Genomic DNA, 22,688 nt, shown 5'->3' with positions numbered 1-22,688 from the left:
GCCGCTGTGTCCCCTCCGCAGGAAAGGGCTGTCCCCTCGCCGCAGATGGGAGGAAGGGGACAACCTTTTGTCCCCCCTTTTTAACTTTCGGTTTGGTTTTTTTTTTGTTTTTGGTTTGTTTTGTTTGGTTTTTTTTTTACACGGCGCTGGTATGTAACCTCGCGGGGAAGGAGCCTCTTTATTAGTTAAATCGCAAAGAAGCCGCCCCCCCCGCCCCAGACAAGCCAGGGACGGAGGTTTCGGCTCCCGAAGCAGAACGGCCGTCACCGCCGCGCCGGGGCGGGGACCAGGGCCAGCATCGCCGCCGGCCTTCCCCCCGCCCCAGGCGGTCCCCGCGACCCGCCCGCCGGACTTGGACCCAACTTCGCCGCTTTTCCTTCCCCCACTCCCAACCCAGCCGGGCCCGTATTTGAGGGCAGGGCGCGACCGGCATCACCCCGTCGGCGGTCGGGAGGGGGGCGGCGGGGGTCGTCGCTGATGGGTCGTCGCCGCCCCCCCTCCCGCCCGCCGACGGCCCCCGCGGCCATGCAGCGGGTCCCCGCCCCCGCCTCGTCCCCCGCCGCCGCCGCGGCAGGTTCCCCGCACGCCGGTAAGAGCAGCGGGGGACGGCGGCGAGGAGGCGCCCCCCTGTCCCCTCGGACCCAGCGAGGAGCCCCGTAAGTGCCTGCTCGGGGGAGGCAGGGGGGAACCCGCCCCCGGGAGCCCGCAGCCGAGCCGGCTCCTCACGCCGCCGCTCCGGGGGGGTGGGGAGGGAAGCGGCAGTGCCGGACCCCAGGCGGGGACGGCGACAGCGACCGGCGGCTGCGCTTCTCCGGGGCGGCTGGGGAGGCGCCGGGACCGGGCGCTCTGTGCAGCCGCCGCCACCGGAGTCGCGTTCCGGACGGGAAACTACCCGGAGGAAGGAGAACAACCGGGAGAAAACAAGCCCCTTTTCGCCCGAAACAGACGGAAAGCGGCCGCCCCTCCGCCGTTGGCCAGGGGGCTGCGGCCGAGAAGAGGAAAAGCTGCTTCGGGACGAGCTGTCACCTGCAGTTTTTTTCAGCGAGGCGCCCCAAAGGCAGCCCGAGCCCTGTTTGACTAATGGGCAGAAAATGATCCCCGCATCAAGCTCCCTCCTAGGAAACGGCGAGGGCAGCGCCCGTAGAAACGCCAGCCCGAGCGAGCCAAGCACAAAGTCAGAAATTCTTCGCTGGGTGCAATAAAGTTGGTCGCGTTAATGCGTTGAATAAATGTCGTGAAATGTTCTTTGCGGTATGACTTCTCCTTAGCGGTGGATATGCCTGTGACAGTTACTTTAAGTATTAGTAATCGGGCAGTAGATTAAAGATGCCAAGAGATTAAAAGCTTTGCTGATTTTTTTTTCTTACAAAAAAAAATATAATTTAAGGTTCTCTTGAAGCGCTGCAAAGCAGAAGAGTTTGCCACTCCAGCCTATTTGCAAATAAAGGTCCCGATTACTAACACTTGCAGTACCGAAGGAGAAATTTGCTAATTACACATCACACACACGAACCCCCAAACTGTCAGATTAGCAGCGTGCCAGCGTGTTTGCAGTCGCTACCATCCCTCCCGGGCGCACATTTACTAAACGCAGCTTGCTAGCAGAGCTCGCCATACCATAAACTCCCCAGGTTTGAAATTGATACTTAGAGCGCGTCTCAAAAAGCAGCTGAACATCCACTCTTCACAACATATTGGAGGGCTAGACGGAATACAAAAACGAAGCTAAGAATTGGCAGATGAGATTTACCGTTCATATCTGCTACTTGATTTCTGGAGGGAACGTGAAAAAGACCTGACAGATACGTTTAGCGATTGATTCTCCCTTCATAAGGTACACACACAAAAAGCAAGGCAGAGACAATGCCGAAATACATTAAACCTCAAAATCGATTAGAGCCCGTCAGAAGACCTTTTAAAACAATACAAATCGTGGACTTTTGCGTAATATTTTATTCCAAAGGACACTAAGTTTGCCGTGAATTTGCTGTTTGCTCACTGGCCGGTTCACGAGAGGAAAAAAAAACCACCAACAAAAAATAAAAACAAAATCAAAACCCCAACTTCTCGCTTGCAGTTATAGACAACTATCAGGAGGAAAGGGCAGCGTGATGTGACGCCAAGTGCGAGTTAATGAATTTACGCCTCTGCTCCTGCAGGAGCGAGCCCGGTCTGTAGCTCCCTAGTTGATGGATGCCCATTAATACACCTGCATTCCCGTCTCGGCCGTGGGGAGGCACGCAGGGGTTCGGTGCGGAGCGGCACAGTTTTGCCAAGTCCTTTCGAAACGCCAATACCCTTCAAGTTACACCCAAAGGAGAGCGATTTCTCTTGATTTCCGAGCGTACAGATCACCGGGGCGGGTTTTCTGCCAGTAACCTTCTACCTTTCTATACGTGCCTGAGTGTGCGTGCGTGTGTGTGTCTGTGTATACATATCTATCTCCTAGAGAGGGATTAATTAGCCGGGTTTGAGCTGAAAGAGGCTGCAGTGACGAGCCCAGTGGCGATTGGCCGCCCGCCTGCCTGGCCCTGCCTTTATAATTTCCACACGAGTGCATCTGGGCTCTTATACAAACCAACAGCCAGCTTCTTCTGACATATACACACACACACGGCACTTTTTTCCACCATCTGATTAACCACCCCGCACACACACAGTGATTACTACGGGAAAACATAAATAAATACGAAGAGGTTTTATTATTTTGACTACTGGAAGCCTCGCTGTGTCTCAGTGCAACTTTTGTTTTTCTTGCTGCTGGGGAAGGTGCAGCTCTCGATGCTTTCCTCTCACTCACGGACCCTTTAAAAAAAGGGGGAGGAAAAATATCGCCCCCTCCAGTCCCCCGCCCGCCCCCCCCTCCCCTTCGCCCCCCCTTCCCCCCCGCCACACACACTTCAAGACGGCTGATCTAAAAAAGCAGGAAGAGAGCATCTGAGGAGCAGCAGCCCCAGCGCATTTTGAAAAACATTTGTTACATTTCAGAGTGCGGCAGCCTTTTTCTCCTCTGAAGTTGGCTCCAGCCTTAGCAGCCGCATTGGATCCCACAGCCTATTGCGAGACTCCGGTATACAACCCGGATCTCTGCCCCAACATGATCGCGGCCCAGGCCAAGCTGGTGTATCATCTGAATAAATACTACAACGAGAAATGCCAAGCCAGGAAAGCTGCCATCGCCAAAACCATCCGAGAAGTCTGCAAAGTGGTGTCGGACGTGCTGAAGGAGGTGGAGGTGCAGGAGCCTCGCTTCATCAGTTCCTTGAACGAGATGGATAACCGCTACGAGGGGTTGGAAGTCATCTCCCCCACGGAGTTTGAAGTCGTGCTGTATCTGAACCAAATGGGGGTTTTCAACTTCGTGGACGACGGCTCCTTGCCGGGCTGCGCTGTGTTAAAGTTAAGCGACGGGCGCAAGAGGAGTATGTCCCTCTGGGTGGAGTTCATCACGGCGTCTGGCTACCTCTCCGCTCGCAAAATCCGGTCCAGATTTCAGACTCTGGTGGCTCAAGCCGTGGATAAGTGCAGTTACAGAGACGTGGTAAAGATGGTGGCGGACACCAGCGAGGTGAAGCTGAGAATCAGGGATAGGTACGTCGTGCAGATCACCCCGGCGTTCAAATGCACGGGGATTTGGCCGCGGAGTGCTGCCCACTGGCCGCTTCCCCACATCCCCTGGCCGGGACCCAACAGGGTGGCGGAGGTCAAGGCGGAAGGCTTCAACCTCTTATCCAAGGAGTGCCACTCTCTGGCCGGCAAGCAGAGCTCGGCCGAGAGCGATGCCTGGGTGCTGCAGTTCGCCGAAGCCGAGAACAGACTGCAGATGGGCGGCTGCAGGAAGAAATGCCTCTCTATCCTCAAAACCTTACGGGACCGTCACCTGGAGTTGCCGGGACAGCCCCTGAATAATTATCACATGAAGACTCTGGTTTCCTACGAATGCGAAAAGCATCCCCGCGAATCGGACTGGGACGAGTCGTGCCTGGGGGACCGGCTCAACGGGATTTTACTGCAGCTCATCTCCTGCCTCCAGTGCAGGAGGTGCCCGCATTACTTCTTGCCCAACTTAGACCTCTTTCAGGGCAAACCTCACTCGGCCCTGGAAAACGCAGCCAAACAAACGTGGCGACTGGCTAGGGAAATACTTACCAACCCGAAAAGTTTGGAGAAACTTTAGGGGGTAACTATAAAACCCGCCCGACGGAGAAATCTGCTTATTTCCCGATGAAGTTTAAGCTGCCTGTTCGAAAAGTCAAATATTTCCACTTGACAATGCAAATAATATTCTCTTTTAAAAAGGAATATAGCTTAGGCTCTTCACCAAGAAAAGCAAATAAGAACAGCAAGTATCGTTCCTCTTATCTTCGTCACAGTTTTGCAGTTGCCCGTGGGGAAAAAAAAAAAAAAAAGAAAAAAAAGAAAAAAAAGTCTGTTACCTGGAAAGGAAAATTGGCCGTAATTTAACACGATTCTGACCATTCTGCCTAGAAACGATACCAACGGATTATAACAAAACCCGGTATTTTTATGTAAATCCTCTGTGAGTAAAAGCTATTTGGATATGCCACCTGAACAAACCCTATTGTACCTTTTAATTTGTATCAAATATTGTGATCTCACATTGTCTTTGAAATTGTGGATGTTGGTGTTTTGTGATTTGGTGAACAGAAGTTAAATTGCCATTTTGGATACTTCAAGGACATTTTCTGCTAAAGAGAAGATACCATTTAAAAAGGTAGACTTTATCATGGTACTTTTGTTAATTGTCTTTTGAAGTGTCTGAACTTAACAAGTTTACATTTTTCGTTTCATATATATTGCTTGTTCTATTTCTAACATTCCATAAATATACTTGAAATGTTATTTAAATATATTCAAAAGAAATTTGGATTCTGCTTATATAATAACGCTTGAATATTGGAATTATATATTTGAAAATGCACTTGAAATACACTGGATAATTACCTTTTGTGATTTAGATTTTAATTTCTGTTGCTGATTTATTTAATTACAAGCTAATAAATGAAGTAAAACGCACATGGGTAAGCGTTTCAATACCGGATCAAGTTTTCTACTTGAAAAACCCAGAGGCAGCTATGTTTTGTGAATTTTGCCTTTCTGTGGATAGTTGCTTAAATCCTGTAAAGCAGAAAACTTAAGGGCAGCTGCCTGATTTTGCATTTTGAATAGTTTTGTAGAACAGGAAAATATTGGTGCTACAAACACATTAGAATTTAGCTCCATCAGCAACTGTCAGACACCGATGTAGTTATTAATGCAGTAACACTTTTTCAGCCGTCAGAAAAGAAATCCGTTTTCGAAAGGTTTACTATAGGGCGCTGATGTGTTTCTGCCTGGTTTTGAACAAAGCTGAGGAAACACAACATATCCCTGAAGCAGCCAGTGTACCGAATAAGCAGTGAGCCTGATAAAACTAGCATTTTGGCGTAAGCAGTAATAAAGAAGAAAATAAAATTTGTAGGTGAAACGTTCAAGCCGGCACCAATAAAGGGAATAACAATATTACTTCTGACCTACAAATCCGTTATGAATGTGATAAGATTGCCAGTTGCACTCCCAGAAATCAAGCCCCTGCGCTCCCAGGGCATTCAGAGGGAATAACATGTGCATGCCCACAAAACTGCAAGCGATCCAAAATTGCCTATCCGTACTGCAATGCCTCGTCCTTCTCAGTACGCATTTCTTTAAAGCGGCTTTAAAATCAAAACGCAAAATAACAACGCGGATTTTGTTTAGTGCCCTAACAGTCAACAAGTGCTGAAAGAGGCCGATCGCCTGTGTAACACCCACTAGCAGCTATTTCCAGTGGAAAACCGTTATATCCAGCGATTCTGACAGAATCTCTCTCTCTTTTTTTTTTTTTTTTTTTCTCCCAGCACTGCGAAGAAAGTTCCGAGTTTGAGAAATCGTTCGTCAAAGAGAAATCACCTTATTACAAACATATTCAGACGAGGTCGCTAGCATTTTCTTGGAAATTATTTATGATATTTCTGCAGGAAAAACAAACAAACAAACCAACACCCGAGGTCTTTGTAAAAGTGCCTTCCCTATTTTCTCTCTTCTAACATTTTCCAGCGCAGTAACAAAGAAATAAAGCAACAGCGATAAGAATAAAAAAGAGACGCAGGCGAGAGGAGCGCCCTGTAACACACGTCCCTTCCATACACCCCCTCCTCCCCCCGTGGCAGCCCCCCGCTCCCTTTCCGCGGGGAGGAAGCCACGCAAAGGTTTCTGCTCAAGTCACGCACCCCTGCTCTGTTGCGGCTGGGCTGGAGGTTTTCGCGGAAGGGAGGAGGGGGGAGGAAGGCGGCGCTGGGGAATTGGTAGTAGTAAACGTCTTCAGAAAAAAACAGAGCTTTCCCAGGAATCAAGTCTTGGGTACATGCCTATTTCCAATTTTTTTTTTTTTTTTTTTTTCCCCAGAAAATAAGCATTAACTCGCATTTCAGCAGAGTGTTTACTCAAATGCGCCGTGCTTTCTTACACGGAAACTAACGTTCTTGAAATAACGGGATTCTCCGATATCCTCGGAAGGGGTAACCCCCTCCTCTGTGCCTCGGGAAGGCTGCGGGCTGGGACTGCTAGTCCCTCCAGGGATTTCAGAGCAATTGGCTTAACTGCTAAATCTGACCACGTTGATACAAAGGCACAGAGCGAAAGGCTGTTGGAAAACGCGCACGCTGCCGTAATAGAGGATTTACCATCATTAATACACTGCGCTTTTTTTTTTTTTTTTTTTTTTTTTTTTTTTTTAATAAAAGGCAGCGAGAGGCGGCAGCCGGGAGCGGAGTTTGGAGGGAGGGGGCGGCCCCGGCGCATGTGGGACGGGACCGGGGATGGCACCGGGATCGGGGCCGCCCGCCCGCACTCACTCACCTTGGGGTCGATCTTCTTGAAGGCCGGGTCATCCTCGTCCACCTCGAAGTAGATTTCCGTGGTGGTGATGGAGAGCGTCCCCTTGGCCACCACCACGGGGGCGATGAGCTGTGCCGGCGTGCTGAGGACTACGGGGCCTGCAAGGCAAGGGCAGCGGCGTCAGGTTGGAGGGCGCCCGGCCGGCCCATCCCCGGTGGCCCTTCCCCTTCCCTCCGCCAAGCCAGCGCCCGGCGAGCCCCCTCATAAAACGCTGTTTGTAAACCGCCGTGTTTATTCCCCTCCTGCCCGCGGTCAGCGCTTTGAACTTCGCAGTCGGGACAGAAGCGAGTTTGTGAGTTCCGGGGTTTGCGAGATAAATCAGCCAGCAGCGAAATTCAGAGGGGTTAGAGTGAAAAATAGCTGCCTCTCAGAAGTAGGTCCCTTCTCTTTTCATGCCCTTTTGCTCCTCGTTAACACTATCGCTGTTTATGTGCGATAGCGGCGACTCGTTACGGGCAAGCTTCAACCCCGGGCCGGGCGGGCGGCAGAGCGGCCCGCAGCCCCTGCCCGCCACACCGACCCTGAGAGGCCTGGGGACATTATTTTTAACTCTGGGTCCACATCTCAACTCCAAAAGTATCGGGAAAAATCAGCGATTATATATATATTTTTTTTTTTTTCTTTTTTACCTACTTCAATACCACACGCACACAAAGGCTAGCATCGTTAAATATATTTACGGCAAGATCGTTTTTATTTCAGCTTGCTGTCACTTAATCCTCTTAAAATTACTGTAACAACGTTTCGCTCAAATATATTCCTTAACGAGACGCTTGCACGGGCACTGAAAAGGTGGGCTGGGGAAAACCTATTGTAAAAGGCAGCCACAATCCGCACAAATTGTTAGGTTTTAATTCAGGGGGGAAAAAAACCACACACACACACACAAAATCCAAACCCAAAAAACTTCTGCAAAAGACAACAGGGGATCACTTTTTCACCATCTTATCTTCAATACGAATGCAAGCTACCGTTAAAGCTGACAGTGTCGGTATTTAGGAAGCTCACTAATTAAAAGAAAAGATTAAATATAAAACGTTCTAGATTCAACCACTAAAGCGTGTAGGGTAATTTGTATACGCGTATATAAGCACACACATCCACACGCACGCACAAGCACGCATCTGACAGACAAATAATAAAAGCCTGGGTACAGAAACTGGGTACAAGACCCGACGGATGCACCTTTTAGAACACTGGCAAACTGAGCATCTCAGTGCATGCCAAAAAAAAAAAAAAAAGGAAAAAAAAAAAGGGTTTGGTTGGTTTATGCAGTTAAGCATCTTCCACTCGCTGAGGAAGACCCTCGCTCAGCTGGCAGAGCCTGCGCAGCCTTCCAGCTGCCCTCCCCGGGCACTCGCCTCCGCGGGGAGGGAGGCAACCAGCCCTGCACGGAGGCCCTGGCGCGGTCCAAGCTAGCCCTGGGCTGCTGTTCGCACCAGGGCTACCAGGGACGGCTGCGACCCTTCCCTCCTCCCCCAGTACGGCACGCACACTTCACCACCAGACCTTGCAAGCAACACTTCCAATTACTCACTTAGCCCAAATTAGTCCTGTACCGGCGCATCTAACTGTCATGTTGTTAATGTTTTACTTTACTGTAACACCCAATTTGAGACTGTATTGCACAATGTTTTGTCATTTACGCTGCAAAATAAATAAAGAGGAAGGCACGGATGTAGTGTGTGTACAAGGGGAAGCTAAACCGCACGGTTTCAGTGACAGCTTTCAGCAGTCCAGCGTGGCAGGCTGGATAATATTGATACAAACTCTATTTTCCTTCATTTTATTGTTTTCCATCTCCTAATAAACCGGGGTAGCCTCTTGACCTTAGTCAGCTGATCGGAATCACATGCGCCGGGCTTGCTCTGCTGCTCTCCCCGTCTCGCCTCCATCTTCCTTCCCTCCCTCCTTCCCTCCTTCCTTCCCTCACTCCCTCCCTCCCTCCGCGGTGAGGAAGGAGCCGAGCCGAGCCGAGCCTGGGAAGCCCGGCTGCAGCAGGCTCCGAAGGGCAGAGTGATCGATCCGAAACGCCGCTTTAAAGCCTCATCAATCTTCATCTGGATTGCTCAAGTAATTACGCCCGATTCTCTTGTACGATTACAAGTGGATTTGGGTTTCTATTCCCCAGGCCCCCTTTCTTTTGTGTTTACAGAAGGGGGGTCTGGGCAGCCAGCGACTCCCTGCCCTGCCAGAAGCACTTGCCCTCTCCAGCCCTCCCGTCGCCCTTCCCCGCGGCGCGGCCGGGAGCCGCCGCTCGGCCCGGCGCACGGTGATGGGCTCCCGGGCCTTTGTGCGGGAAGAAAAGCGCCTTCGGAAGATACGTCCTGGAAAAGACCCGATATTCTATCATTTTAAGGAGGCGTTTGTGGGCTTTGCTGAATCCCAGAAGAAAGACCATCAATTTAATCCAATTACCTCTTTTCCCTGGTGTTGTGCGGCTAAAATAAAAATAAAGGCACCGCTATTTAATGGTCAAAAGGCCAAAACCTATAATCTGACATCCAGGAGAAGACAATAGGTGCGGGTGTGCTAGCGAAATGCACTCACGTACTGGAGGAGGGGGCAGAGCTGCAAAAGCAGGGGGTGGATGTGGAGGGAAGGGGACATTCACTTCTTAGCCCGTTACTGAATGCAGGGGAAATCGGGGATTTCTGGCTTCCTCCTTCTCTACCGGAGAAAAGCCTCCGAGCTCCCAGACCGGTATCTTGGCGTCTGCCCTGTGTTCTGCTCAAATGACACCCTAGATTTGTGGCAATGTAAACATGTCAGAGGTATTAAAATGCGACAAGGAATAAGCATTATTGTACTTTCCAGATGAGAAAACGTTTGTTTGTGTGTTGGGGTTTTTTTCCCTCTTTGTTTTTCTTTCCTCTTTTGATAAAAAAAAAAAAAAAGAAGCAGAAAGCATAATAAACAGTGGTCAAATTATGGGATTTCGGGCCAGCGGGTGTTCAAACTAAGTTAAAAAAAATCTTCGCAGATTTTTTTTTTCTGCTGAAAGCACAAAATGAAAAAAATATTCGGTATTAACAGTGTGCCATTTTTACACTTGTCCTTTAGAAATCTCCAATTACAACTTCCAATTCCATAGCATGTTTAAGGAGCACTGAGTCTTTTTGTTGTAGCCTTCAGGGAGCAAGCCAGCCACTGAGAGAATATGAAATTAATCCACTACAGCTATAGAGAGAGAGGATTATGTTTTAATCCCCTTTGGGATAGTCTCTGGATTTTAAGGATCCGATATTAAAATGTTTACATAGAGCATAATCAAAATACTGCAGATTTTCCATATGGCACCGAGCTATCGGGAAGCTTTGGGTCCCCTTTCCCGAACCCAATTGATAATCTAATGAAACAAAAGCCGGGCACACCTGAGCCAAGAGCCGCGGGACGGGCTCATTCGCATGCGGGGAAGATAACGAGCTCCGGCGACCGGCCCCTCTGCGGCGGCGGCGGGCTGCGCTTTTCCAGGGGATGTAAATGTGCATTCCCAGCTCGGCTGTAGCCCCCGAGAAGCGGAGGGGCAGCGGGGCTCTGCCCGCACCGGGAGCCCTGCTGCCCGGGGCACCGGCACAGGGGGATGCTGCCCGGCGCCCCCCGGGAGGATCGAGAGCCGCCGGGCAACGCTGAGGGCAATTTCTCTGCCAGCTCCGGGGGAAAAACCGACCGGTGGCTGCTCTGCTTCACCAGGCAGCTTGGGGTTTGTGGAGAGGACACGCGTCTAGAGCGCTTGGCAGTTGTTGGGACTCTTCAGCAAGAGTCATCTCTTCTTAAAGGACCATTTCGTTGCCTCTTCCCAGCCTCTCTGAAGCGGCCGGGGCGGCCCACAGCAGAGAGGCAGAGACCTAACAAAGAAGTTCTGGCCTTAAAACCAGACCAGAAATCACTTCGGATCCACAGGTCTTGTAATGTGTTCAAATAGGGAATTTTCCGCTCTGCCTGATCCCTGTGGTCGGCACATGTGATTTACATTTCTAAAACAAACGCTACCACACATATACATTTAAAAATAATATTTTCTTTCCAAAAGTAAATGATTGTGGGATTAGAAGGTCCCAGGGAATAAAAGCAGAATGTAATCTCTCTCCTCCCGTGTGTTAATTTTTGTTAAACAGAGGTTTCAGTCCTTGTATTTAGTTCGTGTATCTTTGCTCTCATATTTTTCAAGTTCAAGTAAAGAAAGTCAATGCAAGTGAAAAGTTCTATCAGGTGAAAGAGTCTGCTATCTGCTAAAGCGATATCAGTAAAATTACACCTTTTAAGGAAAGCTCCAGAAGAGTGGTATTTTGAACTTGTTATTTCAAACATTTTCATAAACTGTCATTTTTAACTGTAACTAAAGAAGTGTTACATTTTTGAGCCTGAAAATTACACCGGAGGTATATTTGCTAAGATGATTGAGTATAATTACTCCTAAGTAGGATAAGATACATGCACTGAGATGCTGAATTATGAAAACAAGCAATTTACCTGTTGCAGACTTTAGAGTATAACTTTAAAAATAATATTTTGCTGATTACTCATAGATGAAAAAAATACTAGCTGGGACAAGTACTTTCAAAACATATTCAATCAGCTAGACCAGTTTAATTTTACAATATACTGTAATTATTCTGAAAAAAAGTGGTGAATATTGTCACGTTTAATTTTTAGCTGACGCTATTTTAAAAGAAAAAACGTATCAATCTTTTTTCAGGTACTGTTTAACATGGAAAATACAAGACAGATTAGCTGAAACAAATTTACTGTGTAAAACAGTTTGCATAAACTACAATTTGCAACTTGATATGATACTTAAACAAGAATTTTAAATATTAAGAATAATTATTAAAAATCACTTACAAGGTACCTGAAGTAAGACAACTGAATTTCCCTCAGCACTTTAACTCTAAAGCCAAGTGTACCTGACACGGACTTGCATTTTAAATGACTACAAATCCTTATACTTGAAACAATTTATACATAACGCGCACACACACACACACACAAAAATCAGTTTCTCGTGTAATATAAATCACACAGCGTACAAGCAGAAACAGGTATAGGCACCAGAAGCCTTTGGGAAAAGCTCTGCAGTCAGAAAAATATTTCAACCAATTATCATCATTAATATAATACATGCACTGCCATGTAAATAACAAGTAAACAACGTAAGATTCCTAAAAAACAATTCGAAGAAATTAGCCTTTTTTGTTTCTATTGTCGTCATAAATCTGATCCAAATTACCCTTTTAAAAAGACTTCTGCAGTAAATATATTGAACTTACATGAGGATGGTTGCCCTCAATTTGTTCTCCACTATAGCAGATACAGGGAGTAACTCCTTCACTCAAGCCAAGGCTTTTATAAGAAAGTATATACACAGCTCCCTTTACATATCACTTTCAACAGTTTCAATAAAGAGAATAATTTGCACAACTTTTTGATTGCAAAAACCAGATTCTAAGTCTAAACATGGCTATAATCTTGTTTTTCTCCTCCCCCAGTGAATAACAACCCCAATTCCTTTCCCCTGTTTTTGGAGATATCCAAGCTTACTTTCTTGGCTTTTTACTCTTGCACAATCATATGGTTCATATTGTGAGAGAGGGATTGATTTTTATTGTTTGTCTAAATGTCATTGCCAGTGTGGATAGGCCCTGATATCCAAAATTTTCCCCACTTTTTCCCCCCTTTCCTCCATAAAGCATGTAACAGTACTACTAACATCAAAGATCAACTTCAATGGTCTTTTTCAACAACAATAACTAAACAATTACAGCAACTCAATTCTCTTAAGTGGTGCCATAAGAGCAAACAAATGTCTTTGATTAAAAAGAAAATGTAAACAAAAATAATCTTACATGTTACCACTGTGAATAAAATAGTAAGAAATAAATACACATTTTTGACGAGATTGTGAAAACAGTTAGATTGTGTTGCATAAGAAAAAAAAGGCAATTTTCTCTCAAATATGTACATACTTCCCATACATTTGAATTAAGTGACATATGCACCTCCACAGGTAAACTATTATTTGAATTCCATACCTTCCTGGTCACATTGAAAGAAAAATATAAAATAGTACTTCTTCCTGAGGGAAAAAGTGTTTCACAATATTCCTAGGAATAAGTACCTCGTTATGTTGTTCAAAGTGTGATAGAAAGCAACCACTTAGTAGAACAGTCACAGAATATGCTCAATACCATACCAAAGACAATCTTATTAGGTATCTTCTCTCTGAAGGTCCCATGGAACAATTAGCAGGGTGTCTAACAGCCTAAAGCAACTCAGAAAATCAACTTTTGCCTCCTTTTGCAGGTAAAGTCTGATTTGCTCGGTGGCATATGTGAGAAGCTCTGAAATGAGCTCAAGCTCCGAGTGGCTTACGTGGGTTTAGTATTGTTCCAGGAGATGTTCGAGCGCCAACCTGCCAGATGATCAGGTATTAATAATAATCAAGACTCCCCTTAATGATTTACAGCTGGCCAGAAACTTAAATGTTTGGGATAGGGACCTCACTACTGCAATGCACACATTTGCCACTTCCAAATTAGATTCATACAGTGTGCTCTGCCTGAAGCTATACCTTGGAAGCACTGAGTAATTTAAGCTGGTTTAGAAACTAAGAACTTGATTGTTAAGCAGCGCATCCAGACGTGATTATACTACCCTAATGCACTATGACCTGCCACTACCTTCTCCTCATTTTCAGGTAAAACTTAAGGTACTTTTTTTCAACCTAGAAAACCTTAAGTGATGCTGAACATGCCCACATAAGTGACAGTTTTTCTCTCTGAGAGTGCCACAATGGCTGTCTATTTAATCAAAAGGTAAGAGAAAAAACACACCTTAGAAAAGCATATTTAATGTTGGAAGAAGAAAGGAGAAAGCAGAGAGAGCATCCTGCTACAGCAGTATACCACCGAAACAGGAACTCATTGTAAAGAGTCAGGAACATGAGGGATCAAATCCCAGCCGCCAGTCAGAGTGAACAAGACTTGACAGGTATCTTACACAGTCCAGCTTGTGTACCTTGTCATGCCAATAGAGCTCAATTGATTAGAAATTAAACGAAAGATGTGAGCCCTCGGCTTTGATTTCTTCTAGCCTCCATTCTGGAAAAGCTCTTCAGGATAAACTGTAAGCCCTATACTTCTGGAGACCGTAGTGAAGGGAAGTGTTATGTTTAGCTACCTTGTGATATTTTAAAGTTCACTTATTTGGTTAGCTACTCCTATATGTGCGTGGGAAGAAAGACAGAAGTTGTTGAATGAACATATAACTTGCTGGGTATATTTGGAAGCATCATCTAAGATGCAATAGCTGTAACTTCAACTTTTTCTGAAAATACGAGTATCTCTAAACACCAGCAGAACCAATAGAGAATGTTTTCTAGTGTAACTGTGTCTACTGGTTGATCGCATGTTTTGCTTTCCCCCAGTTAACGACCTTCTGAAGACCCTCCCACAAAGATTCTCTGGTACCTAATAAAGGGAGAACCAATGTGGAGGGCTCTGTCATGAAGGCTTTTTTCCCCTTAACAACCTGATTTCATTGCAGGAATTTTATTGCTTACTCCTTTGTTAAAGTTTGTTCAAAATGGTTTCCAGGTTCAGAAGTTACAAAGATAGAGGCTGACAGAGGATGCTCATATAAACCTTGTTTCTTTAGAAAGCCAAGCTAAAAGCACTTGTGTACCAGGCTACCAAATGCATTGGATGAGGCTGCCTCTTGTACAATTTCTGGCTAATGAAACCAGGACTAACCAAACTCTCTTCTTGACTGATTTTTTTACCTTGCTTGTATAACACCAGTGAAAAAAAAAAAGCAAAAATCCTCTCCATAGATCAATGAAAGTGTTTAGTTTAGCATAGCTGCTGTTAATACAACTCTGGATACATTCCTACCACTAATCTACATAGGTCTGGCCCTATACGTTCTTATGAAGATCACAGGTATTTTTATATGGGAACCAGTTGCATAGTGAAGATGACATAAGGCGCAGAACAGCGGAGTCTGGCTCCTTATGTTGGGGCCTGCTGTTCTGCAGTCTCTCCTGTGTATCAGGTAGCTCATCAGCTTGACCTTTGATAAGCTAACCAGTTCCATCCGGGGTGTGGTCCCCCGGACAAGGGAGAAGCTACAGATGTATGCACTAGGCAAGCCTGCAGTCATAGGCTCCATTGTAGTCTAATTTCGCAGCCTTAGAAATTTTAAATAAAAAGAGTCTTGCAAGTTATGGAAAAAAAAAATAAGAAATTTACATAGAGTGGTATAAGTGGACAGTAAGAGCACATGAAGCACTCTCAGAGCCATTAATAAATGCAAAACAACAAAGTTTGAATTGATTCAGTTTTAAAGCTCGGAAAGCAGGAAATCCAGCTGCCATTTTAAAAGTTGAAGATGCTCAGACTTAGAGTGAGGTGTAATAGGGTACAAAGAGAAAAGCTCTTCAAAGCTGTGCACTATCATATCTGACTGACAACCACCTTCTAAAATATTAAGTTATTTTGGATAGTAATGTGGAAAAAATGATTAGAATAAACACTGAGGTGTCTAAAAATAGTATGTTACAGAAACTGTGGTGTTTTTTTTTTTTGTTTTCAATGTGAAAGCCAACTACATATCAAAAGTATAACTGTTTTCAGTTTAGGCCTGGATCTATACTCTAAATTAAAGTCATACAAATATGTTTTTCTTTTTTATACTTAGACTTGAGGATCAAAATCTGAATATATAATAAGCAGAAACTATGGAAATCTGGCTGAATTAAATTTCCATGTTTAGAAGTACAAGGCTTGTGTGGTTATGTGTCTACCATAAAAAGTGAAAAAGAATCACTCTTCTTCCACATTCCTGTGCCTCCCCCAAACAAGCAACCCCCCCAATGAAATTCCTGTCTTGAACACTAATTTGCAAGAAAAATGGATTTTGAGGGGAGAAAGCTACTCAGTAGTGCATGCTGAATTCAGTGAACAGTTTCCGTTGAGAAGCTTGAAAAACTAGGAGAAATATTAAGACTTTTTTTGGTGTTGTCTAATGAAACTTTGATTTTTACTATTTAACTGATGTACTTGTGTGTTCACATACACATACATACTTTCTTAAAGAAAAAAACATAAAACATGGAAAAGCTTAAGGTACCTTAGCCACCTCCAGACAGAGAGAAAAAGACAGTGAGAGAAAGAGACTGGAAGAGAGAGGAGAGAGAAAATGGGGGAAAAAAGAAAGAGAATAACTACTACCTCTGGCTCTGGAAGCCCCAGAGGTGCAAACTGTTGGAAGCTGAGAGAGAATTATTAGGAAGCATCACTGCATACTTGTTACAGTCCTTCCTGGGCTTCCCCTGTGGTTGCTGCTTTCTGCCCCCTGGGACCTCTACAGACCATCAGAGCCACTGGTGTACGGATGGCAAGTAGGAGAGCATGGGATGGGTGGCAGGGCTCTCCCAGCCTCACAGGAGAGGACACACCAGGAAGGGAGGAGAAGGGTTGGAGAGAGAAGATGAGACCACTCTCAGAACCACTGTCATGCTTTGCCCTCCAAGAGTTGAGAGGGATGAAGACTATTGCTTTCCTCTCCCCCAAAACCACCTGGTAGGCTGTCGTTGCTGATGGGAGACAATATAATGTGCTATTTGGTCCTTTCTTTCAACTCATTACTCTGACAGCAAATAATGTAACAAAACTTCCTCTGATTGGCTCCAAACAAACGATGTGGGGTTTTTTGCCTGCAAAATCTAACAATTTGAATAGCTGCCTTCTCAGTAGAGGCCCAAGATATTGTTCTTTTCTTTAATTAAGAAAATCTACCATTTGTCTAACTCCATTAACAAAAACAATGGAAATGATCCTGCATACCTCAAAATCATTTTGAGATGGCAACAGAAGAAAAAACAGGAAAATATGCCCTTCCATTAGTCCTTAAGAATAGGTAAGAAAAAGCTGCAAACAGCTTTAGTTACCAGAGATTGTCTACAATGGTCAATCCTTGTAAAGAAAATTCAGTGTCAGATTTTGGCTGTAAGAAATGTTGCTGTAACTAAATACATATACGTATAAATATTAAATGCATATTACATATATAAAGATGAGTCAATCATATTTAAGTTTTTCCATCCCAAATACTTATTTTGGGAGCTTTTTGCAGTTTCTTTGTGTGTTAGTGTTTTTATTACTGCATCTGGTCCTATGCAAGGCTTCAAAATAATTTCAGAAATGTAAATGAGTCCTTTGTTAGAACCTGGAATAGAATTTCCCTAAGGGCTAAATTATTTACTTTTTTTTTTAGGTACTGCTATACAATTTTAACTATAACTCTATGTAGTAGAACTTTTGGCATTATTCCAATTTCCTCTAATGATAGCGTCAAAAATTTTTTCAATTGGAAATTGCTCAAAATCGTGATGATTTCTGTTAGCTTGCCTGAAACGAGACAAAAGGCTTATTTTGCATAGGCCACAAAACAGATGTTGATAATGTTTGGTTACCACCAGTCTTGTCTGGACTTCAAACAGATGACCTGGAAGTGAAAGGTCTTCTATCTCATTAATAATAATACAAGCTGTCAAATACTCATGACCCAGGGTGCTCCTTAGGATAGGGCAGTAAGTCAATACATTCAGCACACTACCAAGAAGTCTGGACAGAGGGCTTATCACATTTAGTCCTCAAGCCAATGTGGACTAGCTACCCACGCTGGCTTGGATAAAAGATCAGCTCTTGTTTAGCAGCAGTAATGGTGCTTTCTAGAAATATTTCTACACTGAAGTTCAGGGTTGCTAAAAGTTAGGGCAGTGCTGGGATGCTGCGTCTCACTCAAACCTTCCTGGCACATTTGCATTGCGGGGGGGTTTCCTTCCACCTAGAGACAGATGTCCAAGAAGAAGGGAAGATTCTGTAGTGAAGGTTAAGATACATTAAGACTAAGATGCATTAAAGGCAGTTAGTGGCTTTCCTTGGGTTTATTTGGATGAGTTGCTCAGTCTCCTCGTATAATGGACTGAATAATATGCATTTATTCTTGCAAGATTGTTGTGAGTCTGTAATTCACCATGGCTTCTGAGGATGTCAGATTCTGAGTTGATTGAGCCCATGCAAGTAACCAGACAGATGCCTGCCAAAGCCTTTTGTCTTCCTAAAATAACTCAAAGCCTCATATCCTCCTATCTTTGTTTCCTTTTTTCTTTCCAGAAACTACTCTTTAGAGAGTAGCAAAAGACTTCGTCAGGGATACTTTGCTTGGCTGGGGCCTATTTGCTGTTGCCACCAGCGATACGACAAAATAGATGAAATGTGCTCCAGTTACAGGTCATGTATCTTTCAAAAATGCTATTAAGGCTTAATTCTGCTCTCAGATGCGCACAGTCCATTCTTAGCAAGTCAACTGCAACTTCACAACAAAGAGAACAGAATGTATATCTAAAATGCAAAATTCACAAAACCTGAATGGCTCAACATTTATTCTGTGGTTTGGTTTTTTTTTTGTTTTGTTTTTAATGATGTATTTTAGTGAAAGATCAGTGCTTTAAAAAAAAAAAGTTAATTATCTATTAAAACATATTTCCCCATGAGAATGCCAGCTTACGATATTAGAATACATCCACATATTTTTCATTTTGAAAAATTAATCTACTAAGCAGAAGACAAACTGTTAGCAAATTTGCATTCTCAGGCTCTTAAAAGAAAAGTTAAGTATTTAAAAGACCTATTGTAGCATTAGAAAATAGAAAAGGAAAAGGAGAAGGGTTAGTAATATCAAGTCACTACAGTGGATTTGATTGTATTACCCACAGATTCACAATATATTAGAAAACTGTTAAAATTGACTGAGCTATCTCAATCATTAGTTCTAACAGAGATGTGACTTGCCTCTTGAAGTGAACAGTCTGGGAAGAAAAGGAGCTAAAACTGGAACAGAAAAATGTAAAATATTTTAATACGTAAATGCTAAAACAAGAACAACATCTTTCGATAACTCATACTGTAAGACAGTTAAAATACTGCTTTAGTTAAAAATCTTCATGCAAACTTAGAAGTCATAATTCTAAGACCATAATAACATGGAATCTGATTTTTATATTTTATTAAAATGCTACTTAATATAATGAAATCTGACCAACTGCCATTGCAACATATGGAATACTAAGATTATATAATAAAAATATTCAGACTATAATTATTTAAAAATTCTCCATCCCATATGTAATTTATCAAAGTGAACTTTACATTGATTTGTGCCACATGGTTGATGAAAAACTATAAAGAGTCTCTGGAACAAAAGGTACGTACAGATAACTTTGTATGAACAGTCTCAATCTGTTTCAAACTTTCCTTTTTTTAGTTTTAACTTCACAAATCAAAATACTGTAATATTTATATTCTCTTTGTTAAAAGTTTTCCAAAACCTAAGGTCTCGTCTTTTTAAAAGGTGCCTTAGTTTCACGGAATAAACAATGTTAAATTGTTTTAGTTAAATGTGGACAATCTTAAATCAATTTAAACCTGGTTTATAATGATCTTTTTTAATTCCCATCCCTTACTGAGACAATCCAAATCGTTGTAAACCAGGTTTAAATTGATTTAAGCTTTAAAGTTAAATTGGAGGCATATCTGCATATAGAAATTTCTACGTGTCATTCCACTCTGAACAGTAACTAAACGATGCTGTGATATACCATAACTTGATATATCTCAAAGGTTTCCAGATCACATACACCGAATCTACATCACTCTTTAGAATTAGACAAGAATGGACAGCGTGGCTTTATTGGGACCTGATCTTCAGAGCTGTCAGATGTTGTTTTAACCTCCTTAGGCATAAACCCCACCTTCCTTGCTTACTGCCTTTCTTAATTTCAGTTATTGGACTCAAATTTCAGAGTCACGTTGTATAAACTGAAAACCGTGGAAAGCACTGGCATCGTTATATGCTAAATCATGCAAAATTATGAGGCAAAACAGAGGGTATGGAGTGACTTAGGGTTTTTTTTTCACTGATTGGTAACATTTACGGAAGACGCATATGATACCATGTGTGACCATTAACTCTCAAAATCATTTCGTGTCCAAAAATGAGGAAGAGTGGAGTAGCAACGGCTGCAGTTAATTTGATAGTAAAAATGAGGTAGTGCAATGTGGGTTCTTTTTGAGAACTTTACAGGTTTTGGTACACATCTAGCACCATTACCACATCATCTCAGCACACTTGGAGGCGCCTTGCTTGCCCTGTTAGTGTTGGTAGGGAACACAAAGGCCCATTTCTGACACTGTTAGGACAGACGTCCTGTCAATATTTCAAAAGTAAATTTGTTTCTATTTCTATAATTTCTGTTTTTCTAACACAGACAATATCTCCAAATTTCTACAAACTGTAAAAGGAAAGGACTAGAACTACTGTCCATGTCCCGAAGAAGCAAGGGATGTCATATATGTAGTGCTCTCTAGTAAAAGGGTACATTGCACATAAATACTTAAGGACACATTAAAATACTAGGTTTTTGCAGAGGGATGTAGCTATATGGATTGTATTGCATCAGTGTATTTGAATGAAATGGCACTGTTGGGGCACATATAAGAACTTCATAGCTGACTGTGAGATTTGCCAGACTGGGCAAAAATTTTCCATGTCCGCTTTGCAGTTCTAATCAATATTTCAATGTAATTGCATATTGCAGCCTTTAAACTATAGCAACTGTATGCACATTTAGTTGGAAGCACCGTTCTTAGACATAAGAGCTTAGCCAAAGCAGTGCCGAGTTTTCCTTCTAGAGGAGAAAGGGACATTGATCAAATTATCCCACTAATGGTCCTGCTTGACGCACTCTTTTATTGACTTAAGACAACAGCGTCTCAGCAATGGTTAGCTGCAGATTGAGAAAGCAAGCAGACTGACATATTAACCGTGATAATCATATACTGAAAGTTGCTCCCAAATAAAAGCATTTACTTCCCCCCTCAGCTCTGCTCTGGTTTCAAAGTATGAGACTAACTTTAATGTAGGCATTTTTTCCTTTTGCTTGTTTGGTTGGTTTGTTTTGTTTTTACCATCCGTTTATGATCTTATCTTTGCTACATATTTCTACTTTGTCATCAGAAGAAAGTGCAGGAGCAAAGGTAGCTTTTCTAGAAATTCAATTATGCTGAAAAAACCCCCTGAGACATCACAAAACTTCCCCTTAGTGGAGTAATTTAATAAAGGTATTTTAAAAATATAAAAAATTCATACTGCATTTCACAGTTCTCGCATTGTTATCTCGTCTGAGAGGGAAGTGCATTTTCAACCTTCAACATGCCTTTCTTTCCAGACTACATCCCCAGGAAACGTAGGATTGCAGACGGAACTGGCACAGAACCTGCCAGAAGATGGATAAAACTGAGACCTCACTGCATGCCTTCACACAGGGAGAAAGGACCAGAAGGGCTCTCTCGTACATTTTCACAGAGGATTCATGCCCAGCTCGACTGGTAACTAACAAAGTTCATAGCTTGGTTACAGTTTCACTCCTTCTCAGACCCTGTTTACAACAGGCAACTTTTCCCCTCGCTGTGACAGATGGGTTGAGATACTGCAGATCCCCCTTAACTCCACCAGTGAGAGAAGGGGGTGCCAGCAGGAGCGCAGGTGTCTCTCCACAAGCTGCGTGGCACTTGAGATCAGGTCATGAATGCACACAACCACACTCTGACTCACAAAACCCTGAGTTGTGGAATTAGTCCGCTTTTCCATTTTAAGCAGAAAAAAGAGCCGTTCCCACAGTGGTTTTACAGAATTTTCAACACAAAGTCACAGGCAGTAATAAAAAGACTTGAAGTATTGCTATTTCTCACATCTCTGCTGCAAGACTGTGCAATGAGCACAGCCTTTGTAATCAATTCCCCTAGTTCATGGAAGTAGGACATCATATTAAGTCTAGAACACAAAGAATCTGCGCTGTAATTGTATACTTCGCTGCCAATATTAAGATACGAACCACAAAGGTTAAGAAGTAACAAGTTTTAAAGAGCCTTTTGGCTCATATCTTAGTTGTAATGAAAAATATAATTACCTGCAAGGTTGTCAATCTCTTTCTCTTGGAGCAGGCTAACAGCATCATCATCTCCTTCCAGCATAAGCTCTGTTTCTGCATTCTGATTTACAACAGCTTGACTTCGGAAAGTTTTCTTTGACTTCACTACATCCTCTTCAGTGCCTAAAAAAAGTTACAAATGTTGTGAATTTAGCTGAATAATATTTAAAATGGAAAGCAACCACAGTCAAGTAGTAAAAAAAATACAGTATAAATCATCTTTATCGAAAAAGGGAAGGAACATTTTAAAAAACTTTACCAAGGTTTACAAAATATGCAGCCTTATTTTGTCTTTGAGAATATATCTTGAATACAATAGAAACTGTTTCACAGAGACTCTCCTGCTTTTAATAATTGCTATTTGCTTTATGTTCAGTGTTGTTCCATTAGTTTTCCACCTGCAAGAAATTGAGCAGGAGTTTCTCTTGGCTTCCTGGTGTCCTGATTCTGACTGGCCTCTGAGAGCTTAAACCACCTACTCTAAATAAAGGAGCTGCTTCTGGGAATTCAAAAGCTGTCATGATTTTCATCTTACAGATAGGAGGGACAAGTTGGTGAAGCAGGAGATGGGTTATCTCAATACAGTGTAACAACAAGGTAGGCTATGTAGAGATTCAGAAAAGACTAAAAAAGGACAAGCACGGTGAGGAAACTTTGGTGTGCATCTGTGTGTGGTTTTTTAAGGAGCACAATAAAAATG

The 22,688-nt window shown here is 43.4% G+C and overlaps 2 protein-coding genes across 10 annotated transcripts in view; one reads left to right on the top strand and one right to left on the bottom strand.

The window, feature by feature from the left end:
* NBEA (neurobeachin) overlaps positions 1-22,688 on the bottom strand; it is a 511,894-nt gene that overhangs the window by 149,446 nt on the left and 339,760 nt on the right. For 8 of the 9 annotated variants that reach the window (XM_054223357.1, XM_054223366.1, XM_054223393.1 and 5 more), the window contains 2 exons: positions 21,968-22,111; positions 6,898-7,034 (listed from right to left, as the gene is read on the bottom strand). In XM_054223357.1, coding sequence (XP_054079332.1) covers positions 6,898-7,034; positions 21,968-22,111 — 281 coding nt within the window. Of the gene's footprint in view, positions 1-6,897; positions 7,035-18,791; positions 18,831-21,967; positions 22,112-22,688 lie in introns of all 9 variants that reach the window. The other variant, XM_054223413.1, reaches the window with a different exon arrangement.
* On the top strand, positions 2,908-5,125 carry MAB21L1 (mab-21 like 1). The gene has a single exon (XM_054223444.1). It carries the CDS (start codon positions 3,098-3,100, stop codon positions 4,175-4,177), a length of 1,080 nt encoding a protein of 359 aa, XP_054079419.1. The 5' UTR covers positions 2,908-3,097; the 3' UTR covers positions 4,178-5,125.

The sequence above is a fragment of the Rissa tridactyla genome, chromosome 1, assembly GCF_028500815.1.
Source record: "Rissa tridactyla isolate bRisTri1 chromosome 1, bRisTri1.patW.cur.20221130, whole genome shotgun sequence".
In the NCBI taxonomy this organism is placed as follows: domain Eukaryota; kingdom Metazoa; phylum Chordata; class Aves; order Charadriiformes; family Laridae; genus Rissa; species Rissa tridactyla.
This window is presented reverse-complemented; position numbering and strand designations above follow the sequence as displayed.

Bases quoted from the DNA above. Each gene is read 5' to 3' on its own strand.
- MAB21L1 (XM_054223444.1), top strand. From the start codon at position 3,098: ATGATCGCGGCCCAGGCCAAGCTGGTGTATCATCTGAATAAATACTAC.